Consider the following 23,480-nt stretch of genomic DNA (forward strand, 5'->3'; position numbering starts at 1 on the left):
GGGAGGATGCTTCAATTTGTCCATGGCTTGGGATCCACTTTCCCCGAGACGCGGTGGTACCTTACACCATGTACCTTTCTGAGCTCACCCGGTCCAAGCTCATTCACTCATTGCCCACTCTACCTATCTCTCATCTCATCACGTAGATCTTACTCATCGACAACGAAACGTTGGGCCTCCAACCAAGTACAGCAATAATTCTGTCATAGGTTCCGCGGTTATCACTCGGGCTGCTTGTCCTATAATCGTCACAACCTCTTTTCAACCACAATGGCTGATTCAGCAATGACCGGCACCACAGGCGAACCCTTCACCCTCGAAGAACGCATCCAACAGCTCTGTGAAATCGACACAAGCATAGTCCAGCTCATGCACCACACCTCCTCCGCCATGTCCGCCCTTGGCGCCCAAAAGACCCCTGAAATAAAACCCGAGCAGCAGAAGCAGACGTTCAAGTCGTCCATGGACGCCCTCCTCTCCACCCTGCACACTGTCGACGTCCACATGAAACGCCAGATCATGGGGCTCGAGGAGGCCGGCATCATCAAGCTCCGCGGCGAAGGCGGCGGCAGCGGCGGTCCCGGCGAGAAGAGCGTCGGCGGCCGCCAGGTCGTCATGAACGAGGACGCAAAGATCGTCGCCAGGCCCTCCCTCGAACCCAATGGCGTCGGCACCATTGGCAACCTCGACGTCGGCTGGCTCAACAGCCGCAACAACAAGGTCGAGCGTGATATGGAGGCCGAGCTGTGGGCCAAGATGAGGGAGTTCCTCGAGAGATACCACTCGCAGGAGCAAGAAGCCAGCGGGGAGGTCAGCAAGATGCAGCAGTGAGAATCGCAATCTCGAAACCGGCCATGAGAGAGGCAAAAGATGAGACTGGCAGCTAGGCCTGCCGACGGGTTCCGCACCATGGCAGCACAAAGAATAACGGCGAAAGATTTTGAGTGGGTGCTACATGAGAGGTCCTCTCGTTCCAATAAGAGGCTGACTTTTGGCAGACCAAATATACCCGATACCCACCCTTCTTCATTTCCACGCTGAGTGGCTATGAATCAGGGTTCTCATAGGACGAACGAATGGTCAAGGATAGCTCATACCGGCACACGAGGAATCCGGCACCTGCATAGAATGAATGATACTTCAATGATACTAATTACTCATGCTCTTGGTACCCATTCATGGCCTAGGTGGCCACCAGTGATTATACCGTCTTTCTTACCTTGCCATGCGTATGCCGACCTGAAATGCAAAACAAAAACGGAAAAAACGATGCCGCCGAACCAACAACGCCGGCCAATGAACAACGGATGTCGCCGTAAGAGTCAAAGCACGCCGCTCAACATTCATCACCTCAACTCCTTTTCGTGTGCTTGCATGGCTCAAAGTCCGAATCCCAAACTTGTGGCCGTTGGCGTCTAGTCAAAAGACAAGGGCAATCAATGGGTAATTCGACGAGATGGAAGGAACTCAACCTCGAAACTTCTTCTCCGCTTCAACAAGGCCGACAGCTGCCTTGGTGACGGCGATCCAGTCAGGGGAGAATTGCAAAGCCTCGTCGAATGCAGGTATGGTGCCTAGAACATTGGCATCGCTCCATTGGCATGCAATGGTTCCGCTCAACTCTGCCGATTTTCGGACTCGGAGATCTTCGTGGACCGTCTCGATGGCGTGGCCACTGGATTCGAATGGTACGCCGGATGACACGCCTCGGCTTTCGAGTGATTCAACGTCTACTGTCCAAGGGATTGACGAGTCTCTGCGCCAAAGTGTAAGCTTGACTACGCCTTGCTCGGTAGGTTGGCTGAAGATAGGGTCTATGCCGGCGCTTCCGTGGACGTGGAACGACACCGGGGTGTCGAAAGTCAGAGTACATGACTTTGACTCCACGGCATCAATGCAGAACTCGGCCTTTTTGCTTGAGTTCGAGTGGCTGATATTGACAGTCACGAGGTCGGCGTATTTGCTCTCCGAAAAGTCGGCAGAAAGGCTGTCGGTGAACTGAGGCAAATGGGGCATCACAGCCGCACCGCTGTAGTGACATTCAGATGACAGCCCGGTTCCGCGTGTGCAGTTAACTGGTTGACCCGCTCCTGAGGGAAGCTCTGCAATCAGCTGTCGAGTGTACTTCTCCAAGCCGGTGAACGAGACGATCGACGTCGTCTGATCCAGGTCAAGCGTTTGCTGGAACCTAACCTTCAGGCGGTTTTCTGCCGAGAAAGGGAAGGCGACAAGGTTATAGATGAGACTGATGAAGAAAATCAGAAGCAGGAATAGAGGGAGGTAGAAGCTGGCTCTGTGAATGAATGGCGTGATGGGCAGAAGAACGATGATGCTGAAAGCAGCGATGGCCGAATACACCAGCAAGGGGTCGTTGCCGTCTGCGGCTGCTGAGTTGATCGCAGAAACGACGAAGAGAGCGATTTGGAGGAAGACGATAATGGTGATTGGAGCAAGCAGAAGCAGTTGGAAAAACCAGGTCCAAGATGGAAGCTTGGCGGACCATTGTTGCTCCTTTTCGGGAGGATGTTCTGTCTCCTTGTTCCCCTCCCCAGGATCGCTCATGATGGCCGAGATGGAGCGTCTATATGTCGTCGCAAAAGTTGTCCGGATGGTGCCGTTGTTTCCGTTTTCGTTCTCACCACTCCTAAGCGGCGTCGTTTCTGTGGGCTCCTCGACGGCATTGTCCTCATCGTTGGAATGATGGGAAATCAACGCGTCCGAGTTGGGTACCTCAGATATGTGATCCCTGGTTTGCTGATCATCATGGGCATGCTGTGCAAAGTCCTTCTTGCTTGGGAGCGCGAATAGATCACAGAGACTGATGAGTGTTGAAACAAACACGGCGGAATGGAAGAATGCAAAAGGATAGCCGGACGCAATCTTGAACCTGTCGGCGGCGGTCGTGACCCCGACGAGGATGGCCCAGCTGAGAACGAACAACCAGATGTGGGCATACCCCCGCTGAAGAGCGGTCGGTCTGACAGCACTGGCGCCCTTTGAGACTGTCCAGAAGACGAGGAAGAACAGAGACAGCGTCATCGCCCATCTGTTGTCGTCAATCAGTAAATTGGCAAAACGCGAAGTGGAGAAATGCAACGACTTACACTGCGTAGGGACTGCTGTAGATTATGTGAGGATTGACCCTTCGGACCAGAAGGGCAGAGAGAACCGTGATCGAGGCCGAGAAGATCAGAGCCAGGGGGAAGCGGGAAAAGCCCTTCCAACCTCCGAGGGGTAGGGGTTCATCATCCTCTTCGGCTCTGACATTTCGCGAAAAGAAATAGTACTTGTCCTTTCTGGAGAGGATGTAGGTTACCAGGGCCAGGGCCAGGGGAGACACAATAAGTAATGTCAGCGTCCAGGCAAAAAGGCCCCGAAGCTCCAGCAGCGCGAAGCCCGTTCCAAACATGTCGAACCATACACCGTCCGTGCCAGAACCGCTCGACACCTTCTTCTTGTCTCCGTCATTTCGTCTCCCGCTGAAATAGCCGGTGGTGCTTTGGAGGTTGTCGACAGCCGCCAGGCTGTTGGACAGCAAGTGCCACAGACTTTCTTGCGAGGCGTGGCGGGTATCATCCTGGTTGGTGTGGTACCGTGCCCGCGGGCGATAAAACGCAATGTCGAGGCCGCGCTGACCATAGGATTCAGTCCATACTTTATAGTCCGTTTCGCTTCTGATCGCCCCGAGCTTGAATCCATCTGCAGCAACGACGGAGCCGAAGGGGTGCGGTGCGTTTGCGTAGCCCTTGGTGACCTCCAGGTCGGTCGTCCGGAAAAGAATGGCCCGACCGCCGGCGCCAGCACCCTCAAGATTCACGAACGAGGTGGTGAAGTGGTAAAGAGGGCTGTAGTGGTAGACTCTAGCTCCATACAGGCCGTCTTCTTCGCCATTGTTGAGCAGCAGCACAATTCCACGCCTCGGCTGCTGACCAGGGCTAGTGTAGTAATTGAGCATCTGCAGGATGCTGACGCAGCCCATGCCATCATCAGTTGCACCGTAGCCAGTGGAAACTCTGTCCATTGGTTAGTGAATTGAAACATTACAGTCGCCGACAAGACTCACGAGTCGTAATGAGCATTGACAAGAACGCCGCCCTGGCCAATCTTGCGGGCATCACGCTTGCTATTCCACCATTCTCCGTCTTCATCTTCACTACCGCGAATGTAGACAAGCTTGTTCGTGCCCTCAAAATACGTAGCATACGGACCTGATTGGCTAAAGGAGCCCGATGTGCCAAGGTAGGTGGTGTTCGATATAGTGTCGTCGAAGATGGTCACCGAAGGGCCCGTCGATGCGCGCCGGAGCACGTCTTGTCTCGCAGGGGCAGGAGCAGGGTCATCACTACAAGATGCTTCAGTCAGCAACTGCGCTCTCATGTAGTAGCCGTGCAGGGCAACAAACACTCACTTAATGTCCTGAGTCCAGATAACGCCGCCAGCGTCCTTCTCCTCGGTGTAGTCAACCTTGTTGCGATCCAAAATGTCCTTAACTCGCTTCAAGAGGTACGCACCGACCTCGTCATTGGCACGGCTGTTGTAAGGGTGGTATTTTCTGGTGATGTGCGTCAGGTCCTGCCAGGCCTCAGTCAAGTTGAGGTCCGGGTAGGGATCCTGGCTGTGGCTTGGGACAGCCGGCACCGACTCGTGGATCCATACGAGGGGTATCAGGAAGGCTGCGTAGACGACTATCAGCCAAAAGGTGACCGGGCCCGTCGTGAACCCAAAGGGGTTCTTAACAGCCATCGCGGCCGAGTGCTGTGGGAGCGGAGTTTCGGGTGGTTCTGTAGCTGGTGCGTGTGTTGCCGGTGGATTGTCGGTTTTGAGCTTGGTATTCGGGTATTGTATTGCAAGTCCGAGGTCGATTAGCGACCGAGGAAGAGTGTCGACACAGCTTCGAGTCCTAGTGTTTCGTCGTTGGACGGGAGCGGAGATGACCGGGTTCGGCTCTACGGGAGGGTGGAGGGGCGCGGCAATGAGCCTAGATAAGGTGAGAGAGGCTAAGATTGGTTGCGACAGACGGGTGGTTCAACTCCCATGTCGAAGATTAATAATGATGGGTTTGCAGAGAGAAAGGAACGGTTGTGTGAGAGAAGTAGGGGAGAGGTGAAGTCGAGTACAAGCAACGTTGCTGACAGCCGTGAGACGTTCAGCATGCCGAGGTGGGATGAAGGAGGCTGGAGGAAGGCGTCATGTCATGCCAGACAATGCCGTCGCGTTCCCTATCTAGTACGTACCTACCGACCTACCTACGCATTTACCAGGTACTACACTACCTGGTAGGATGATGCAACCACCATCGCTGCGTAAGAAGTGGCCCAAGCTCCTCAGATTCCTACACACTACAGCGACTCAGAAAGCGCCAAAAGCGCGTACCTACCTAGCCCATTCGCCTGGCCCTGCACGCAGAATGTCATCAATGCGGGGAACGAACTCTGCACCCTCAACTCGGTAAACTTGTGACTGGCTTCACCACTGGTCGCCTCAAGTCTTGGATCCGGTCTTGATTAGTAGCAGACATGCAAACGCACATTGCATATTATAGCTATTCGTACACAGGTAACAACCAACAAACCCCACGGACCTAATGCTCCCCTGAAAGGACTCGGATCCGACTACGGGACGGTGCTGTCAACTCCAAGGCGTCACAAACAGTCTCACGTGGAGACGCAGAGTTCATGATTTAGGATCAACTTCTTCTTGCTACATTTACTGCATAAAGAAAGCCTATGGATTAGTCACCACTAGATTCTCCGTCTATCGTACAATCTGCTTGCGCTGTCTGCTGTTTCAAGCCCCTGCTTTCGAGTTATGGGATACACCCGGTCTATCCCTGTTTGCCCAGCAAAGCAGTTCGGCAGTGAACGCGCTGTTTCGTAGGTGCGAACACTTGTCCAACCCTGGAAGTCATTGAATGAATCCTTGGTTGTTAGTTGATCGTTAGTGGTCAACGTATACGGACGCAGGCAAGCACACGTTCAAAATGCATGTTAGTCCTGAGACCCATCTACCCAAACTCTAGAATCTGAATCAGGCGCCAGGGGGAGGTGGGGGAGGTTGGTCGCTGGGGGGAGGAGGAGGCGCATTGTCCGAAGGAGGCGGCGGGGGGGCATCGCCGGCGTATTGCTGAATCAGGGCATGGATACCGCTCGCCGCCAGGCCTGGAGGAGCTCCGAGGCCAGGAGCACCAGGCGGAGGAGGGGGCATGTTCGGAGGAGGCGCGGCCATGCCAGGGGGAGCACCGTATCCGGGGTAGCCACCGTAGGCAGCGTAGCCGTTCTGGGTTCCAGGAGGTTGATGCCACGGGGCGGCACCTGGAGCGGCGGGGGCAGATGGCTGACCACCATAGCCCTGGCCGCCGCCACCACCGCCGTAGTAGCTGTCACCACCAGCATGATCGTCGCGGCGGTTGCGGTCGCGGGCCCATGGAGCGGCACCGCCACCTCCACCACCTCCGCCACCGCCGCCGTCGCCGCCGTCGCGGTCGCGGTCGCGGTCACGATCATCACGCGAGTCGTTGTTACGGCTGCGCCAGGGGGCGGGGCCACCGGTCGGGCCACGTTGCCAAGGCTTCGCATCACCGCCACCGCTGGGACCGTTGTTGAAGGAACCAGGGCCGGCCTCAATGCGTGCGGGAGCAGCACCGCTGGCAGAGCCGCCGCCAAGTTCTTGCATGAGTTGCTGCGTTTGGTTTAGTATTGCGTCGTGGTGGGAAGTGCCGAACAAACATACCTCGTACTCGCGATCGACAGCGTCTCCGCTTCCGAGGCGGCCAGCGGGACCTCTGCCACTGCCTGCACCGTCGTTGCGCCAGCTGGCACCCTTTTGTCGGTCGGGACAGTCTCTGGCCATGTGTCCGGCATTGCCACAGACACGGCAGATGATGCTGGCGGTGTAGTTCTGTCGCTCGGGACAGTCGTACTTGCGATGGCCGATCTGACCGCAGTTCTGGCAGGCCTGGTTTTCGTCGTCACGGAGAGTTCCGTTGAGAGCTGCGAGCTCACGAAGCTGGTTACGCTTGAGCTCGTTCTGGCCTTCGGGGATGGAAGCAGCCTAAAGGAAGCTAGATTAGCCACTGATGATGCACAAAACGGGGTAAAGGGAACCACTGACCGTCTCAATAATATTGTGAATGAGCTTTTTGGCCTTGTTGACCTTTTCTTCCGTCTCCGCCATGATGAGGCAGTGAAGGTCTTCCTCCTGGTTGCTGGCGTGAGCTGCGTCCGACCGGCCTTTTCCCTCTTTGACGGAGCCCTTGCCACGAATGGCAATCTTGGCGCCCGATTCTCCCTCCATCTTCTTCAGAGTATTGCCACGAGGTCCGATGAGCAAGCCGACTTTACGACGAGAGAGCTAAGCGTTAGTATATGTATCAAGAGGGTGAAGCAAGTATGACGGTCCCGATCTCCAAACAAGGCCAGGTCTGACAAGACACCTGGAGGATGCATGACAAGCTTGGCCAGAGTCCAGGCAGGGGAACAAGGGAAACAAGAATATTGGTTAGGAGGGTTAGAGGGTTAGCAATCATACTGAAGTTAATCTCTGGATAATCGTTAACAGGCACGTAGACCTTCTCCTGGGTCTTGGTGGGCCTGCGGTAATCCTGTGGCGGGTGGTAGTTAGGGATGGTCTTCATGGCCTTCTCGATGAGCTTGTGACGCTCGTCCTCGAGGCGCTTGCGGTAGCGGTACTCGCGGGTGTTGATACGGCGACCGTGGTTGTCGTACTGGGGGGGAGGAGAGGGAGATCTGGAAAGGAGACGAGTCAGTCGAGACGTTGCGCGATGCTGCGCTGGATTAAGAAAAACATACCTGTCTCCATCGGCGGGGACGACGTCGTCAATACGAAGCTTCTGGCTGATTTCCGTGATGCGAAGATGAAGAGTGTAGGCCTCCAGCTGCTCGCCGGTCATGTTGGCCGTGATGGCGGTGGTCAAGCCCATCAATCCAGCAGCCTTGTTCTCCGACGCGTCACCCCAACGGTTTCTCTTCTTTCTGCGACGAGGGCCATCGGCATCGGAACCTGCATAAGGTATTAGTATCGGTAGGGAATGAACAGTAGCGCGCAAGCGAGGAGACCTACGTGGCTCAGGGCTGCGACCGCGCTTCAACTCGCCGTTGCCGCTGCCGTTGTCGTTGTTGATGCCGTTGCCATAGTCATTGCTAGGGGGGGGAGGAGCTTCGGGGTACTCCTCATCCTCGCCGCCAAAACGGCGCTTTCCCAACGGGATGTTGTTGGAGCCCGTGATTCCCTGGCTTCTCCACGACATGTTGGCTGTTGCGCGATAGCGATCAAGATGTCGGTAAGGAGAGGCTATGTCGTGCGTGATGGCGATTGCGGATTTGCGATGGAGGAGGGAGGGAACTTTTATATGGGACTCTAGGTACATTTAATGTAGAGCTGCGGAGGTGCCATGAATCTCAGCCTGGCCCAAAAGAAAAGCTATGGGCCCAAGCGTTTCTGGTACCGATTGCCACCAGCTGGGTACTTTTGTGGGACGGGACTCACCCACGTGACACGAGTGTGAAAACCAGCGCCAGCCGGTTGGCTTTCGAGCAGGAAGGAAGGAAGATCGGGCAAGATTCGAGAACACAAGAAAAGAAAACCGAAAAATGCAGTTGAGAAATCGCATGAAATTGATATTCAACCAGACAAAAGAGATGATCAGTGGGAGGCTTGAACTCCCGGCCTTGGCATCACACAACATTTCAGGTGAAATATTAGTACCACGCTCTAACCAACTGAGCTAACCGACCAGATTGGCATTGATGAATCTTGATGAATCGTGTCGCCCACAGGAACATGAATCTCAACTCCCACTGCGTTGCTGTCGCTCGGGGCACCGACATTTCACTCACATATTACTCAGGTTGCCAGGACTTCATATTTCACTTGTTTCAATTGTTCAAGTGTCTTTTTTGTTAATTTGACGCTCAGTGTTTCAGAATCCGTGCTCATTCGTTTCTCATCTCTCATTTCTCATTTCTTAGCGGCATCCTCCTGCATTCCTTTGAGAATCCACGCAGAGGCAGCCTTGGCCTGCTCATCCAGCTCCTCGTCGGTCTTACTGTGGTGCTCCAAGGCCTTGTGGGGGGAGGGAATGTGACGGCCCTGCTCGAAGCCGGGCCTCTCGACGAGCTTCCACAGCCACGCCTTAAGGGCGGGGAACTCGTCGAGGTCGATGCCCGCCCACTTGCTGGCCGCGACCCAACCCCAGCTGGCAATGTCGGCGATAGTCACGCGGTCGCCAACGAGGTAGCCGTGGGGGTTGGCCTTGAGCTGCGTGTCCATGGTGCGATACAGGCGGCGCGTCTCGTTGACGTAGCGGTCGATGCCGTACTGGATCTTTTCCGGGGCGTAACCTGAGGGGATCAGTCAGTATCTCACTGTTTATGGGCCTGACGAGCAGCGATTCTTACGCTTAAAGTGGTTGGCTTGTCTGCGGCTCGTTAGCATCTCACCCGCTCATTCCAGCTGAAGGAAAACTCACCCCTGCATGGGGCCCAGACCACCCATCTGCCAGTGCAGCTGCAATTCCCGTCAGTGTCGCATAGCCCAGAGTGTGCAAATGGTCAGGCCTTACCCAGTTGTTCACCTCCCAGTACTCACGCGAGCCGTAGGGGTAAGAGACCTTGTGATCCTTGTCGTAGCGGTCGACGAGGTATTGCAAAATGCTACCGGACTCGAAGAGACGGATCTGCTTGCCATCTTCGAACGTGTCGGTCAAGGCCGGGATGCGCCCATTGGGGTTGATCTCAAGGAACCAGGGCTCCTGAGGTCTCGTGCATCAGCATGCAGGCTCGTCATGGGTCTGCTTGTGTGACCAACCAACCTTTTGAGTGTTCTTGGAGATGTCAATGGCGGTGACCTGGTAGTCCAGTCCAAGCTCCTCCAACAAAATGGACACCTTGATACCGTTGGGGGTGCCGGTGGTGTACAGGTGGATGTCGGTCTTGGTCTTGGCGGCCATGTTGAAGAATTGTTTACTCAACTGTCCGAGGCGAGAGGTCATATGAGGGGTTTGCAGCTTGCTGTGGGTTGTTGTTGGGATGACCAACGATGATTTGGGGGCGGAAGCTTCTAAATAGTATTTCGAGCTGCTGGATCTTCGAGCCCCATTAGTATTGCATCGACCCCCTCTCGCCTGACTGCCAGTGCAATCGGTATGCTTAGGTAGGCATGACCTTAATAATACGGAGGGGGGTGGTCAAGCTGGCGAAAGCAATCGCAGCTTACGCCTAGGCTACTGCCACCGGCCCCCAAGCGGGTCGGGTCTCTCCCCTCTTCACCTTCACCCTCCATCGCACAAGATGTGAATCGCGACAGAAGGCTCACGGGGCTTCCTTCTGCTTAGAAATCGAAACCGATTCTGCTGCAAAGATGTCGTCACCTCCCGCGGCTGGATTTGGTCTGCCGAACTGTGGATCGCCGCCCTGGCACTAACTTCGGCCCGTCAGCACTCAGCCCTCAGCACTCAGCGGCCAAGCTCCGTGGCGTTTCTAGCATTCCTTTAGCATATAGTTGCTCTTTTCGGCGGTTTCCCGGCTGCCCCACGAATATCTCATCTGGAGAAACCGGCATTCAAAATTTGAGACGAGTAGTTCCGCTGTAAATCGATCTACCTGAGTGACGCTAGGTTATAATTTACCTATGGGTACCAACACCAGAGACATACCTACCTCAGTGCTGGGTATAGCACTTGTGCTGTGTTTCCTACTGTTATTTTTTCTACATATTATCGTGTACCTGTGCGACCTCAAGAGGGACCGCCTAGGCCACGTATCTTAGGACATACCTGCCTACCTATTTACCTACCTACCTACTGGTCGTCACCGACCCCACTACTTACCTAGGTAGGTACCGATCCGCACGTCGTTCCTCTCGCCGCCTCCTTGGAGTAGTTGCCCCAAGCGTACGTCTGGAATTTGTGAATCAAACGGCCGACGCCCCTGTTGAACCTAGGATCACAAGCCTTGTCGATATGATCCGTATCCCCCGACAACTTAATGATGGTGGTTAAGAACCTCCCTGTTCTTTTTCGGGCGGCTTCCACCGGCACGTCCTGATTCCAGTCTACTTTACGGGAAGCGAACCAGGTAGCCTGCTGCAGCCGAACCGCCCTGCGCACCGAGATGGCCTCAACCGTGAAGATGATGGAAACCAGCGCCGTCGTGAACGCGCATTCAAAGGCGAACAACCGCGATAGCGTAAAGGCCGATACGCCCTCTTGGAAAGTGTGGTACAGTGCACAGAGCCCGGCTATGCCCAGGAAAGACGCGTCAAGCTCTTTGGCAGTGCATGTTCCGGAAGAGAGGCACGCAATGGTTGCGAGGGTCCAGTAGGCAGAGTCGCAGTAGGAGACGTATAATGCGATGCCAATCACATCGAGAGACGGTATCGAATTCCAAAGCAGAGCGAGGGGACGACCACGTGCAACTCCATTCTCTATTCAAGAGGAGAGGGTTCGTTTTCTGCGTTCACCTCTGGGTTGTCTGCACAGATGGCTGGTTCGTGCAGCAATCTGCATTAGGAATTGGTCTTCTTTTGCAACGTAGCACAGATAGACTCCCTATATTAGCTATTATCTGCTAAATCTCGTTTAACAACAGGCTTTGGTCCTTTATCTACTTTCACGTTCAACTATTTCAGAGTTTACTGAGTATTGTATGTTTATTTAACAGAGATTATTGTAAAAGATTGCTAGGAAGTACAGTGCTGATGCTATTTAATTGCTTCTGTTTAGCATTCTGAACGCTTGAAGCTTTACGAAATGAAACTGCTTTTAACAAATTTCGAACTTCTTTACCCGATTTTCTTCAAACTATACTAGATACATAAAGGTCTAGTCCACATTTTTCTTAAAAGCTTCGGAAGCTCCAGGATTAAGACTTTTGTTGACCACTGTGGACCCATTGACTCTTGAGTAGAGCTTCCATCCGTCATCCGTCATCCTCAGTCTGTCCACTACTGCAGAGTAAATCCAAATCCCGGGCAAGCCGGTGACTTCGAACGCGTCCTTCGTGGTAACCTTGCCAGCCTCTTCCGGCCAAGCCTGGCGAACCAACGCCATGTGATAACGTACAACCACTCCTCCAGTTTCGTTGTCTCTGTCAACAATGTGGTTTGTTGCATGTCGAGTAACCCCAGGGATAAGAGGAGGATATTTATTCTCGATAAAATCTTTCACTGCCTCAGCACCCTGAAATGCCCGTACATGTGATATAAAGTCATTTCGGGAAGTTGTGTTGTGAGTAGTTTCTTCGTATCAAACTCCTCGAAAAGAAAATTATGCCGGTTTACAAAGTCGACAACTGTGACTAGTTCCTCAGCCGTAACTTGATGAGAAGTCGCGGCGGATAACTCGGGAAAGCCCTCGTTGGCGTTGGGAAAGGCAAGCATTGTGTTTACTGTTCGAAAGAATTTTTTTTTTTTTGGTGGATAAAGGGTATAGTTTGTAATAGCTAGGGACACTGTGGTTGACTGCAAAAGGATGGCGGTCATCAATTAACCAGATCAAGCGAAGCAACAGAGTTAGCTTTTATATTCATCCATTTACTGGATTGCCAAGCTACTGGAATCTTTATGTCATTCTGCCCGATACTTGGCGATTAGTGAACATGCTGAGACGATCCTATGCTGACTGATGATTCACGAGGCGGGAAATTTTACGTGATCGGACATGTCGAAGTCTGTCCAAGAGAGTGTACACAGACAAGCATAATTAATACCAAAACTCAAACTCAAAGGTATGTTCGCTGACCTTTGAGTAAAGCAAGTGGGCGCAGATGCTCTTACAGTATATAAACCGGGCTCTTCGCTTTCTCTGCACAACACCTCAGACAGCATCGTATTGTAACGCACGTTTAACAACTTATATACACTCGAAAATCCACAAGGCTAGCCAACGCATCCAAAATGTCGGCCCAACCCTCCTTGAAGCAAACTTCCTCCGGATTCGTCGAGAACGAAGGGGTGAAAACACACTTCTACGTCACAGGCGAGGGTCCTTTGATGGTCTTTCAGCATGGCTTCCCCGACAACGCGTCCACCTGGGACCATCAGGTGGCTGAGTTTTCGAAAACACACACCGTGGTGTGCCCTACTCTGCGTGGCTATCCCCCAAGCGACGTCCCTCCAGTCAGCGAAGCAGCCTACAGTCTGAAAACAGTCGTCGGCGATATACTGGCTATCCTCGACCATTTCAATGCGCCGAAGGCCATTATTGCAGGCCATGACTTTGGAGGTGCAGCGATCCAGTTGCTAGCACTCCTTCACCCGGAACGCGTCTCGAAGCTCATCATAATCAACTCTCCCGTCGTCCCTCGCTTTTACGAACTCGTGAACTTTGACAAAGATCAGCAACGCCAATCGGAGTACACAATTTCGTACATGAAGTATCAACCAGGAGACGACAAGAATCTGGACATGGTGGTTGCACCTATCAGCGACGAAGAATATCGTCGCAACATCCGCAACTATCTCTCAGAGTCACCGATGGAGGGTATGTTGGCTTACTACAAATATAACTACCCGGCCCCTCCCTACGGTGTGAAGGTTGATACCTCCGTCATGTTATATCAAGTTCCTACTCTTATCATCTGGGGATTGGATGATCCTTATTTCTCACTCAAGATGTTGGATCAAATCCCAAAGAATTTCAAGAATACCACCCGCCTGGTCACAATCCCTGGTGCTGCTCATTGGTCATTCCGAGAACAGCCAGATCAAATCAACCGGGAGATCCGGTCCTGGTTGGAGCTTCATGCCCTGGACTCCATTTGACGGATGGTTTGAAAACCTGCTTTCAAGAAGTTAAGGGTTGAGGGGGAAGGCTGAATTGCCTCAGCAGTAGATCTTAATCCTTGTGCTGGTTTATAAGCTGTGTAGGGTTAGATGAAGTATATTATTGTTATATGTGGACCGACCTACATGCCAGCAACACCTCTTACGTTTGTGAAAATCCCCTGCTTCTACAAAGGATTCGCCGCTTAATGCAGCTAGCAAAACATTTTTAGATAATAACTACCTGTCTTTTAAGCTTAGTTGAAAACACTTGCTTTGATTTTAGAGTCCTATATATAACAATAGAAGCAGGGATGGTTAGAACGAGATCTGTAAGTGGCTCCATTAGTTTCGCCGTAAACATGCACTTCATATTGATTCCTCTCCAGCCGTTGAAGAGTCCACCGTATTCCGGTCGACAGTGACCAGACTGCTTAGTGCATGATGACAAAGGGCAATGAAGTCGTTCTGGCTCGCCCACTTTTTTGCGTATTTAGTTGCCCCTACCTGGCTTCACTTACACTCCTTGTCCTAACACCAACGTTGAGCCGACGGGATAACTGTAAATACGACCAAACAAAGCGATGCGCATCATCGTAACTGGTGTGAGTGGATACACATTTTACCCTTTAATTCATCAATGGGCCCTCTCTGGGTACGGAATACAGGTTGGACTTGATTGCTGGGGAAACTGGGTACTATGGTCCTAGATCGCCCTGAATACGAACTTGCCGGGGAAGCAGCAACAGGGGGCCCCCGACTGGCCCGACTGGCTTCAACATTTAGAGGCCGACCAGATATCCCTACAGCCGCGGCTTTTGACAGTACTTGTTGTTTAATGTCCAATTGCCAGAGCCACGCACTTTTAACAGCTTCCACAATGCGGGCTTGCGGTGATTCAGGACTTGAACCGCTCAGGGGTTGAGCCCTGAACAACGGCAGAAAAGAACAACTCTCGGTCCTGCACTGCCAACGTCGCCTTACCAATGATGAATTGACCGTGGACCAAGTACTAAGGACATCCCAACTGTAAGCGAATGATATCGGGCCCCAAGAACTTCTGGGCTATGCCCGCCAGCGATCATACTGACTTGCTGACCGGGGAGGCCTGTGTTTCCAACTACCAATACGAGAGTGGCGGGTCTAGTCTATTGTAGAGAGATCTAGCGGGAACGCAACGAGCCACCGGACCGCGGACGAAAATAGTATTGGTCGTCCATTTGTTACTGCCTGGCGAAGCATGGAGCGTCAAGGAAGAGGGTATAAAATAAAAGACTCCGCCATGCGCATCACTGAGAGTACTGCACTGCCTGAATCATTATCAAGCGTTGTCTCACTCTTACTGTTTACCAGTTCCTGTGCTCCAGAACCAACTCAGCAGCCTTGCACCATGCGCGTCAGTTATCTTCCATCCGCCTTCATCGGCGTTGTCGTTGCGGCGCCCTTGACGCAAAACATACATTGTCAAAACCCTGCTGTCCGCCAGGAGTGGCGCCTACTCCCCAGAGAGACACAGCAAAGCTACGTGGACGCCGTCAAATGTCTCAAAACAAAGCCTTCCCGGATCGGAAGGAACCTGACTACGACGTTGTACGACGACTTCCCCTACATCCATGCTCACCTAGACACTTCAAGTAAGTTGCACCTGTAAGGCTTGAGAAAGGAAACGCTGACACTCCTAGTTCACTTTGTTGCCTCCTTCTTGCCGTGGCATAGGTACTTCGTCCACGTCTACGAGAAGGCTCTTCAGGACTGCGGGTACATCGGAGTCGCCCCGTAAGTCCACTGCTCTTCATCACACAGTGCTTCAGGGCCATGCTTACATGTTGCGGACCACAGCTACTGGGATTGGACTCTTGACGTTGCCAACGTCTCCACCTCGACGATCTGGGATGCTGATTCTGGCTTTGGCGGCAATGGCCTCAGACCCTACCCCAATGGATCAGAGGTCGAACAGAATTGTGTCCAGGACGGACCGTTCAAGGACCTCCGCGTCGAGTACATGGCCCTCAGGGCCGAAGAACATTGCCTCCGGCGCAACTTCAACAACGGAAGCGAAGAGATCGGCGACATGTTTGCGGGAGCTTACACGCCAGAGGCGGTTCAGGTGATCAACAATTTGACGACTTACGACAATTTCCGCATCGGTCTCGAAAACGGTCCCCACGGCGCTATTCACAGCTCCATTGGAGGAGACATGTCACCCTCTACTTCACCAAATGGTAGAAGCATCCCTTTAATAGTCAAGACCTCTGCTAATCCGGCTAGATCCCATCTTCTTCCTCCATCACGGCCAGATCGATCGCTTGTGGACGCTTTGGCAAAACGAGCACCTGGAGAATAGGACGCTTGACTATAGCGGGATCAGGACTCAGGACCAGTTCGATGGCACGACACCTCCTGCGGCGTCGCTGGAGGACATCATGCCCATGGACGGTCTGGCGGATGATGTTGCCGTCAAGGAGTACATGTCCGCCCAGAGCGGGCCCCTGTGCTATCGCTACTAGTAACGACTCTCCATGACACTTGCTTGCAATTCTTTTGCCGTAGATACATCTTGGAAACGGACCGTCGTCTACCAATCGCCGTGCCTTTCCGGATGCTGCCTGCTCTGGTGGTCTATATCCTAACCCTGCCCTCACTAGAATTATTTAGATGGAGCTAAGACGGCTTTTTTTCGTGATGGCTTCGCCATCCTAAAGTGTTGGGCACCGCTCCGCGAAACGGACGGAGCGGAACATGGTACGGCCGATTACATTCCGTGTTGGACGGTGGGATTCCTGTCAGTGGACCTCCCAATGGTGGCAAACCAGCTCAGTGAGAATTACTTAAGCCTTCTTATGCTTTGCCTCCCATGCATACCGCTTTTCATGCCTGCTGCTTCTCAGACGCCTACAGTTGTGCAAGCAGGGACTCGGATTATGTGATGGCTTGAATGCGTTTATATCCGACGCAAGCTGGCACTCCCTAGAGGCTATGTACGACACATGTCTTCTGTCTTGGGTTGTGCTTCAGTGCCAATGACCAGACTTCCGCGTGTACGTTGCCGATGTGTTCCATTGCCGCTTCCTTACGGTTTCACTTGTCCTCCAACTCAGACTTACATACTATACATCCAAATCAGGCGGCTCGGGAGGCAAACTCAATGGATGTGCGGAGGATTTCTCTGATTTCGGTAAAGGGGACACGAATATAGCTGGCCCTGAAAAGCCCCAATCCAGTGAGGGGAACCTGTTAGCCACAGACACAAACGAGTAACAGGAGGGAATGGGATGGGAAATTGAGTGTTTTGAACAAATACTTGATGACGTACCTCGCGGCTCTCCTGCCTCCCCTCCTACCACGTCTCTTGTCCTCTCGCTTGTTGCTGATGGGATCGGAAAAGTGCCACGGGCACAGGGTAATGTTGGCGTATGGTCAAGTGACGCTCGCCCAGCTCATCGCGCACTTAACCCTTTCGTTCTTCACGTCCCAGACCCAGACGGCAACAAGACAATCATCGAGTCTGGTGCCGGCGATGTCACGCGGGTTTTGGCGGTCGTAGGGGATCTTGACTGCAATCACGGCGCGAACTTTGCCGTGAGTGTACGAGATGTATCGGGCGCATTTGGCCTCGAGCTCCTCCAACGTCGTTGGGCTCGAGTAGGCGACCTCGGCGACCACACGCGGAAGGTAGCTACCGTCTGCTGGGTCTGCGTACTAGGAGACATCAGGGATGTACCTTATGGGGTCGAAGAGGGTGCCTGGTGACTCTGAGCCATCGCCGAGGGAGTTTGACTCGGGGGGTGGGGAGAAGAAGTCGGATGACCACTCGAAAAGTTGTTCAATCCGAGGGAAAGTGGTTTTGGCGGCGTCCGAGACGAGCTTGCCAAATTTCTGGGTGACCAAGGCGTGGAGACGGCCCTGGGTTATCTTGAAGCACGCGAGGCGCATCTCGGGGTCGTACTCGACATTGAAATGGTCAAGGGACACGCGAGGATCAGTTTCGAGGCGTTGGAGAAGGGAACAGAAGGCAGAGGGCTCGAGTCGAAATTTTTGATTGTGGTCTTTGTTGTTTTCTGCAGCCACAAACCCATTGTGATGAGAAATTGGGTTATTGTTGCGATTGACAAGTTGGACAGCAAAGTCCAAGCAGGCATGAATAGTCGTCTCCGTCTCCGTCTCCGTGTCCATGTCCGTATCAGCTTTCGCAGGAGGCTTAACTGTGATGGCCATCGTCACTGTGGGCGCGTTGGGTGTGTGAGAGTGTGCAGAACAGCAAGGCCTGTTGTCACATATTTTGCAATGAGTAATGTAGGCAAGAAAGGAGATCTTTGTTCTGCTGTTGAAGAAAAAAAACAAAAGAGTAGCGCAACTTACCGTTTTTGAGGTGATTTAAGGTAGGTGAGCAGCAGAGTGCAGTTTGCAGCTGTTAGTGTGTAGCATGCATGTATTGACTTTAAGGTTTGGCTGGGATTATCTTAGTAGGGGAGAAACACAGCCGGATGATGACACTAACCCCATAAACCCCACCAAAACACCAATATGGTCACGTGACCATAGTCTGAGAGGAATGTGGCCAGTCAAGGGAGGAGTGGGTGGATAGAAGTAGTTAGAATGGCGAACAGTATGGCAACGCAGGGGTGGGGCGCAGCCGGGCACTGTTTTGCATGCTGGGATCCTGCTCTTCTAGATGATCTAGCCCTCAATAGCTTTTGTACAGGAGAGCGAACAGGATCCTAGGTTTTCCAATAGGTATGGTTGTATGCAGTGAAAAAGGCTGAGAAAGATGTTTGAATATAGTTGGTTTTAGACTGATCAATAGGCAGAATAGGCTACAGGTCCGATAAGGCTGGCATTGCAGGTCCAAGTGTAAGTTGATAAAACTCTGTGCACTTGGAGGAGAGACGAATACATCAAGACAGTCTTGTCTAAGCAGGCCGTATATAGATTGCTGAAGTTGTCAAACATACACTCCAAAACGCCTTGACTTTGTGAAATTGAGTTTGGCACTCAGGCCATGCCTGTGGCCTCAGGCGTCCCCAAGTGGCACTCCTTCCTGGGGACTTATTGTTTATACTGCGTGCTTTCACGCCATTCGGGTATGTTTCCCTCAAGTCAAAGGCGCCAGACAGCTGTCTGTGTTCAAATAGGTAGATAGGTACCTTAAGCAGTGGTTGATGATTATTCTACTAGTGAGAAACCAGACTGGACCCATTAGTCGAGGTTAGGAACACAACACAGCTGTGAACGACACATGTCTGTTTTCTATCGAAGTGTTGGCCAAAAACGCCGCCAGGACAAGAATTCACTTGAACCAGACTTCCCGCATGAAACTCCAAACGCCCACAGTCCAGTAGAAACAACCCGAATGAAAAGGCTAGAGGACATTCCACCCGCCATCTTCAGATCTACCATCGTCCCAGAGGAAGATACGAAGTGCTTGAGTCATCCTGGTCCGAGGGGTCCGCGTCTTGCACCGAGCCCAAGTGGCCCTGCCTGTTGAGCAAGCTGGGGTCGACGTTCGTAAAGGACCCCGTGTCGCCCCCTCGTTCAAAGACAGAGCCTTCCCAAACCATCCAGCCGCCTCCATTCATTAGCTGACCCCCAAGCGCGGCATCATAATGCCCGCAAAGGCCCGGATCGGCGTTGCCCTGTCGAAGTTGAATTATGGGCTGGTACGTGAGGAACTGGGGCGTGTAGCCCGTTTCCTCGACCGTTTGTAGGCTCGAAAAGCAAGGCTGCGGACCGCGCAGCAGATTCTGGTGCATAATGCCCGTGTCGCAGGCGGGGAAGTGGCCGACCTGGGGGACCAAACCCAAGTTCTGTTGCTGCTGTTGCTGCTGCTGCTGTGGCCACAGCAGCTCCTTTTGACGCAAAATGGCGTAGTGCAGATCGGGACGGAAGACGGGCTTGCCATGCTCGTCGAACGACCGGGCCGTGGGATCTTCCCAGAGGACTTTCTCGGTAGCGAGGAACGTCTTGAAATCCTCTAGGGGCATTACGGACCGGGTAACTGGCGGTCGGCTGCCATGGATCACCTGGGAGGACGCCAGTGGTTCAGCAGCGGGAGCAGGGCCGGCAGCTGGTGTCTGAGTTTGTTCGGGCTCCTTCCCTTTGCGGCTGTGCTGTCCAGCCATTTCTGCTATTGATTGTGGATAGGCGAGGTACAAGGGATGATGGTGACGGGCGTGGGTGCAAGTAATGTGATAGGCGGTTGTGGTAATGGTGGTAGCAGTGGTGATGACGATGGCGGAGCTGGGCTGCTTAATCAAAATGCCAATGAAACTGACGAGGCTGTGAAGATGACAAGGTAAGGAGGTAGGTGGTGTTTTATAGGGAAGCAACCAGCAGTCAGAGGGCGCATCGGAGGTAGCTGCGAGCTACCTGTACGGGCACAGCAGAGACTGAAAATGCCTTCATGTTCGACTGCCTCGTGAGAAGTGGTACAGTCTCCTACACCATCTCCTAGAGATCAAAGTTCAGGTGAGTCACAAGAAGCAGACGACAACCCGCATATCCCATCTTTCCTTCCCATTCCCCAAAGGGTTCTTAAGTTGCCGAAGTTCGAACTGGCTTTGGCGAAACACATCCCATTTCGCGTTGTCCAGGCGTGCGTGGGCTTTACTAGAACGGCGATCTGGCGGCGACAGATATCTCGGGCACGCGAACAATAACCCTTCCTGATAACCTAGCAAATTCGTCCTCCAGGACACCGTGAAAAAGCAAGACATCCAGCTCCACTACTCTGCCGGGTCTGACCCCGAAGGCTACCTGACATGCTAGTGCTCGTGTGACATAGACAAGGCTTGCGCACCAAACCGAGTTGAACCGTGGTTCGGGTGGAAAGCATCGTAGCAACTCACACCTAATTCTCATCCGACGGATGAGAGGACATCTGATAACACCCCTTTACCCCCCTCTCCCTCACGTAGTGACATCAAGCCGTCTGTAGTAGCTGCCCAGGTCTCGGCGAAATAGTTGGATATTGTATGTTTGGCGCCACGGCAAGGTATGGATGGACACGTCAAGAGGCCGTTTACATCGTTCTACCAAAGATGCACATGTACACATCACCCAGCAAGACATCAACCCCTACCCGGCCATCATTCCGCTGCCATGCCAATCTGCTGCCAGTGACTTCACCGAGCCAAGAAAAACATGCTATGAATACCGCAAGTCCTCACGCTGAGAGACTTGTTGATGAACCAACTAAACCCCAAAAACACCTGTCAACCCACCCGAAACTCCATACAAAAAAAAAAAAGATCATTTCCGCGTTTGAGTGAGTTTTCCTCGAACAGTGAACCCAGTTTCGACAAAGTGCGAGTAGAGATTTTCCAAGAGTCCTGTTATGCCTTCTTTTCTCTGATGCCGATAGGGCTGCCGGCATCGACAATCATCTGCTCGTCAATCCTCTTTGAGGTGTCGCCCCATTCCACCCGCTTCCAGGTGGTGATGCGAGCCTCGTTGGTGTCGACCTCAAAGACGCGTATCCGGCGGTGGTATCCGCCGTAGCCTGCATACCCGCCGAATCCCACGCCGCCAGCGTAGCACATCCAGAGGGCCGGCTTCTGTTCGCCGTCCAAAGAAAGGGAACAGTAGTCGTTTACGTGATCGCTTTCCCCCGCGTTAGTATAGAGCTTTGCATACAGGTTGGGGAAAAAAAAGAAAAAAAAAGGCATGAACTTACTGGCCACAGCTGACCATGACGACACCCTGCTCGACCAGGGCATCACGAAAGCCCGAGTTGAAGTTGGGCGCAGTGACGCCTTCCTTCCACGAGCCCTTGATGGCGAGGTCTGCGTCTCTGTACTCGGGCAGTGGGATGTGGATGAAGGCGAGATCCATGTGAACTTTGCTGTACTCCTTGTGCGTCTTCTTGAGGCTGGTGGACGTCTTCTTGAACCAGTCGATCTGGTTCTGCTTGATCCAGTCATAGCCGTGGTACTTGCGCTCATCAGGCGAATATGCGTGAGAGTCCAACATGTAAAGCGTGAGTGCCGAGTGGTCCGACTTGCCTCTAGCAAGGACCTCGACGTAGTAGTTACCGACACCGTCAATCTCTTCGGGTCCAGCCTTGGCCAGGGAATACGGCAGGGACTCGAGGATCTGCATCTGGGCGGCACGCGGAAGCGATCCCTCATCGTCATGGTTACCGAAGATTGAAACATAGGGGATCTTCATTCTGATGAGAATCTGGGCGATTTTGAAGATGGCCTGCCACACAAATTAGCTTGCGTCCGGGCTAACAAACACCAGGACGATTCGTTACGCACCGACTGCGCATCGGGTGCGGTTTCGCCGTTGACTTGGTCTCCGCTTAGCACGACCAGATTCGGCCTTTCCTCGATGAGAATCTTGCTGACGAAATCCAGCGTCCTAGGGTCCGCCACGCAGACGCCGCCGTTGTACGTCTCGGGGACGGCGTCGCGACACTTTCCGACGCCGGTGCTGAGATGGAGATCGGCCAGCTGGACAATCTTGAAGCGGCCGTTCTCGGGGATGCGCGGCTGCGGCTTGTGAGGTTCCTTCTGGCTCCCTCGTCGGACAGTAATGTGGGTTACGGGGACTTCTTCGTTGAGCGGCAGGAGCAACGGGGTGCCGGTGATCTCCCATCCGTCGCGGGCCTCGACGGCGTCGTCGCCAAAGAGCACATCAATGCCGGTGACGGCCTTTTTCGAGTCACTATCCTTCTGGTTGGAGGATCGCTTCACCCACAGGCCGTAGGGTCGGCTCTCCCACCGCTCGTCCTCCTCACCCTTCTTGGCCGTCGCCGGGTCGAGGCGTCCGACGGAGACGTCCATCACCACCTTGTCCTCGGCGACCAGCTCCTCCTCCTTCTTTCGCGCGATGTGGACGTATGCGCTCGTAGTCCATGACTTGCCCAGGTACAGGTCCTTCTCAATGCGGTGCCACTTGTCCGTGTCGAGTTTGCATGAGGAGAAGACGTTGATGGCGGAGCATTTTGTTACCGTGATATCGGTGATAATCAAACCGTGGTGGTGCTGAGGCATGTAGTGATGCATCGACTTGGGGAGGACGCGGAAGTTGCGGTCGAGGAAGAAGACGACGAGGAAGGTCAGCAGCGTCACCGCGGTGAGCTGGATCATAGTGCGCACCTGCAGCAAGGCAATCGGTCAATTCGACTGTCGACTAGGGTTCCATCCCGGAAGCAGCACTTACTATACGGCGCGTCATGTTGGGCGAGCTCGAGATTGTCGCAAGGCGGAGAGGGTGGACGTCCGTGGCGACCCGAGGATGGCGGCGTGATATCGCGAAAGGCTTGCTTGGGTTGGGTGGGTTGAAGGGGGGAATACGAAGACGAATAATCGGCTCGGACGAGCCTTATTGAAGCTACTGCCTAGGCCATACCATGGCCCCGCAGATCGAATATACAAGAATAAGAGAATCGAAGAAAATTCGAGGATGGCGCGGTAGAGCTTGATCTCAGCTCGAAAGACAGCTCAGTGGGTAGGTTACAGGGGGGAGGGATTGTCGGGAAAAGGAGACAAAGGGCATGATGAACATAGGCACCTAAGGTAAGGAAGGTAGGTACCTTATGGTAAGGTACGGCAAGTAGGTAACGTGAGAGGCCCATTTCGGTGGAGCAGCGGCGAGAATCTGGGGTAGCAGCACAGTTCTGTTCAGGAATCGGGTCTCATTAGTGGTTGCTTGTGCTGTATTTTATGGGTCTGTACGGTACGTACTCTCGATTAGGT

The 23,480-nt window shown here is 53.3% G+C and overlaps 11 protein-coding genes across 11 annotated transcripts; 4 read left to right on the forward strand and 7 right to left on the reverse strand.

Moving 5' to 3' along the window:
- The first annotated feature begins 114 nt into the window (after positions 1-114).
- CDEST_14760 (Putative mediator complex, subunit Med11) lies at positions 115-1,145 on the forward strand. The gene is made up of 2 exons (XM_062930916.1): positions 115-944; positions 999-1,145. The coding sequence occupies exon 1, from the start codon at positions 271-273 to the stop codon at positions 829-831; it is 561 nt and encodes a 186-aa protein (XP_062786967.1). The 5' UTR covers positions 115-270; the 3' UTR covers positions 832-944; positions 999-1,145.
- On the reverse strand, positions 1,136-5,164 carry CDEST_14761 (Putative peptidase M28). The gene is made up of 4 exons (XM_062930917.1): positions 4,409-5,164; positions 4,064-4,342; positions 3,105-4,013; positions 1,136-3,046 (listed from the first exon to the last, which is right to left on the reverse strand). Exons 1-4 carry the CDS (start codon positions 4,741-4,743, stop codon positions 1,468-1,470), a joined length of 3,102 nt encoding a protein of 1,033 aa, XP_062786968.1. The 5' UTR covers positions 4,744-5,164; the 3' UTR covers positions 1,136-1,467.
- Positions 5,165-5,679: 515 nt separating this feature from the next.
- Positions 5,680-8,389, reverse strand: CDEST_14762 (Putative Zinc finger, CCHC-type, K domain, splicing factor 1, helix-hairpin). Its single transcript, XM_062930918.1, has 6 exons — positions 8,080-8,389; positions 7,809-8,019; positions 7,528-7,745; positions 7,111-7,334; positions 6,730-7,050; positions 5,680-6,678 (listed from the first exon to the last, which is right to left on the reverse strand). The coding sequence occupies exons 1-6, from the start codon at positions 8,384-8,386 to the stop codon at positions 6,028-6,030; spliced, it is 1,932 nt and encodes a 643-aa protein (XP_062786969.1). The 5' UTR covers positions 8,387-8,389; the 3' UTR covers positions 5,680-6,027.
- A 481-nt stretch (positions 8,390-8,870) lies between these two features.
- Positions 8,871-10,280, reverse strand: CDEST_14763 (Putative glutathione S-transferase, Thioredoxin-like superfamily). Its single transcript, XM_062930919.1, has 5 exons — positions 9,830-10,280; positions 9,581-9,769; positions 9,488-9,525; positions 9,417-9,436; positions 8,871-9,359 (listed from the first exon to the last, which is right to left on the reverse strand). Exons 1-5 carry the CDS (start codon positions 10,007-10,009, stop codon positions 8,977-8,979), a joined length of 810 nt encoding a protein of 269 aa, XP_062786970.1. The 5' UTR covers positions 10,010-10,280; the 3' UTR covers positions 8,871-8,976.
- A 297-nt stretch (positions 10,281-10,577) lies between these two features.
- Positions 10,578-11,567, forward strand: CDEST_14764 (uncharacterized protein). The gene has a single exon (XM_062930920.1). It carries the CDS (start codon positions 11,130-11,132, stop codon positions 11,337-11,339), a length of 210 nt encoding a protein of 69 aa, XP_062786971.1. The 5' UTR covers positions 10,578-11,129; the 3' UTR covers positions 11,340-11,567.
- Positions 11,568-11,839: 272 nt separating this feature from the next.
- Positions 11,840-12,396, reverse strand: CDEST_14765 (Putative NTF2-like domain superfamily protein; the record flags this gene model as incomplete). Its single annotated transcript, XM_062930921.1, has 2 exons — positions 11,840-12,196; positions 12,298-12,396. 2 exons carry the CDS (start codon positions 12,394-12,396, stop codon positions 11,840-11,842), a joined length of 456 nt encoding a protein of 151 aa, XP_062786972.1.
- A 516-nt stretch (positions 12,397-12,912) lies between these two features.
- On the forward strand, positions 12,913-13,779 carry CDEST_14766 (Putative alpha/beta hydrolase-1, epoxide hydrolase; the record flags this gene model as incomplete). The annotated part of the gene is made up of 1 exon (XM_062930922.1): positions 12,913-13,779. One exon carries the CDS (start codon positions 12,913-12,915, stop codon positions 13,777-13,779), a length of 867 nt encoding a protein of 288 aa, XP_062786973.1.
- Positions 13,780-15,095: 1,316 nt separating this feature from the next.
- Positions 15,096-18,229, forward strand: CDEST_14767 (Putative tyrosinase copper-binding domain, di-copper centre-containing domain superfamily). The gene is made up of 5 exons (XM_062930923.1): positions 15,096-15,413; positions 15,462-15,555; positions 15,619-16,001; positions 16,048-16,981; positions 17,093-18,229. The coding sequence occupies exons 1-4, from the start codon at positions 15,170-15,172 to the stop codon at positions 16,284-16,286; spliced, it is 960 nt and encodes a 319-aa protein (XP_062786974.1). The 5' UTR covers positions 15,096-15,169; the 3' UTR covers positions 16,287-16,981; positions 17,093-18,229.
- On the reverse strand, positions 17,115-18,086 carry CDEST_14768 (uncharacterized protein). Its single transcript, XM_062930924.1, has 2 exons — positions 17,501-18,086; positions 17,115-17,455 (listed from the first exon to the last, which is right to left on the reverse strand). The coding sequence occupies exons 1-2, from the start codon at positions 17,992-17,994 to the stop codon at positions 17,197-17,199; spliced, it is 753 nt and encodes a 250-aa protein (XP_062786975.1). The 5' UTR covers positions 17,995-18,086; the 3' UTR covers positions 17,115-17,196.
- A 940-nt stretch (positions 18,230-19,169) lies between the features above and the next one.
- On the reverse strand, positions 19,170-19,898 carry CDEST_14769 (uncharacterized protein; the record flags this gene model as incomplete). The annotated part of the gene is made up of 1 exon (XM_062930925.1): positions 19,170-19,898. The coding sequence occupies one exon, from the start codon at positions 19,896-19,898 to the stop codon at positions 19,170-19,172; it is 729 nt and encodes a 242-aa protein (XP_062786976.1).
- Positions 19,899-20,700: 802 nt separating this feature from the next.
- On the reverse strand, positions 20,701-23,269 carry CDEST_14770 (Putative calcineurin-like phosphoesterase domain, ApaH type, metallo-dependent phosphatase). Its single transcript, XM_062930926.1, has 4 exons — positions 22,945-23,269; positions 22,038-22,880; positions 21,452-21,978; positions 20,701-21,378 (listed from the first exon to the last, which is right to left on the reverse strand). Exons 1-4 carry the CDS (start codon positions 22,957-22,959, stop codon positions 21,111-21,113), a joined length of 1,653 nt encoding a protein of 550 aa, XP_062786977.1. The 5' UTR covers positions 22,960-23,269; the 3' UTR covers positions 20,701-21,110.
- Between the last annotated feature and the right edge of the window lie 211 nt (positions 23,270-23,480).

This window comes from Colletotrichum destructivum, chromosome 10 (genome assembly GCF_034447905.1).
Source record: "Colletotrichum destructivum chromosome 10, complete sequence".
Classification (NCBI taxonomy): domain Eukaryota; kingdom Fungi; phylum Ascomycota; class Sordariomycetes; order Glomerellales; family Glomerellaceae; genus Colletotrichum; species Colletotrichum destructivum.

Excerpts from the sequence above, each read along its gene's own strand:
- CDEST_14760 (XM_062930916.1), top strand. The coding sequence starts at position 271 with ATGGCTGATTCAGCAATGACCGGCACCACAGGCGAACCCTTCACCCTC.
- CDEST_14761 (XM_062930917.1), bottom strand. The coding sequence starts at position 4,743 with ATGGCTGTTAAGAACCCCTTTGGGTTCACGACGGGCCCGGTCACCTTT. Across the intron at positions 4,343-4,408 it reads ATCTGGACTCAGGACATTAA|TGATGACCCTGCTCCTGCCC; the intron begins GTGAGTGTTTGT and ends AGCATCTTGTAG. Across the intron at positions 4,014-4,063 it reads GTCAATGCTCATTACGACTC|AGTTTCCACTGGCTACGGTG; the intron begins GTGAGTCTTGTC and ends ACCAATGGACAG.
- CDEST_14762 (XM_062930918.1), bottom strand. The coding sequence starts at position 8,386 with ATGTACCTAGAGTCCCATATAAAAGTTCCCTCCCTCCTCCATCGCAAA. Across the intron at positions 8,020-8,079 it reads CGGTCGCAGCCCTGAGCCAC|GTTCCGATGCCGATGGCCCT; the intron begins GTAGGTCTCCTC and ends TACCTTATGCAG. Across the intron at positions 7,746-7,808 it reads GTCCCCGCCGATGGAGACAG|ATCTCCCTCTCCTCCCCCCC; the intron begins GTATGTTTTTCT and ends TCTCCTTTCCAG.
- CDEST_14763 (XM_062930919.1), bottom strand. The coding sequence starts at position 10,009 with ATGACCTCTCGCCTCGGACAGTTGAGTAAACAATTCTTCAACATGGCC. Across the intron at positions 9,437-9,487 it reads GGTCTGGGCCCCATGCAGGG|ACAAGCCAACCACTTTAAGC; the intron begins GTGAGTTTTCCT and ends AACGAGCCGCAG. Across the intron at positions 9,360-9,416 it reads ACAAGCCAACCACTTTAAGC|GTTACGCCCCGGAAAAGATC; the intron begins GTAAGAATCGCT and ends TGATCCCCTCAG.
- CDEST_14764 (XM_062930920.1), top strand. The coding sequence starts at position 11,130 with ATGGCCTCAACCGTGAAGATGATGGAAACCAGCGCCGTCGTGAACGCG.
- CDEST_14767 (XM_062930923.1), top strand. The coding sequence starts at position 15,170 with ATGCGCGTCAGTTATCTTCCATCCGCCTTCATCGGCGTTGTCGTTGCG. Across the intron at positions 15,414-15,461 it reads TGCTCACCTAGACACTTCAA|TTCACTTTGTTGCCTCCTTC; the intron begins GTAAGTTGCACC and ends TGACACTCCTAG. Across the intron at positions 15,556-15,618 it reads GGGTACATCGGAGTCGCCCC|CTACTGGGATTGGACTCTTG; the intron begins GTAAGTCCACTG and ends TGCGGACCACAG.
- CDEST_14768 (XM_062930924.1), bottom strand. The coding sequence starts at position 17,994 with ATGGCCATCACAGTTAAGCCTCCTGCGAAAGCTGATACGGACATGGAC. Across the intron at positions 17,456-17,500 it reads ACCCTCTTCGACCCCATAAG|CTACCTTCCGCGTGTGGTCG; the intron begins GTACATCCCTGA and ends AGCAGACGGTAG.
- CDEST_14770 (XM_062930926.1), bottom strand. Across the intron at positions 21,979-22,037 it reads CCGCACCCGATGCGCAGTCG|GCCATCTTCAAAATCGCCCA; the intron begins GTGCGTAACGAA and ends TTTGTGTGGCAG. Across the intron at positions 21,379-21,451 it reads GTCATGGTCAGCTGTGGCCA|CGATCACGTAAACGACTACT; the intron begins GTAAGTTCATGC and ends CGCGGGGGAAAG.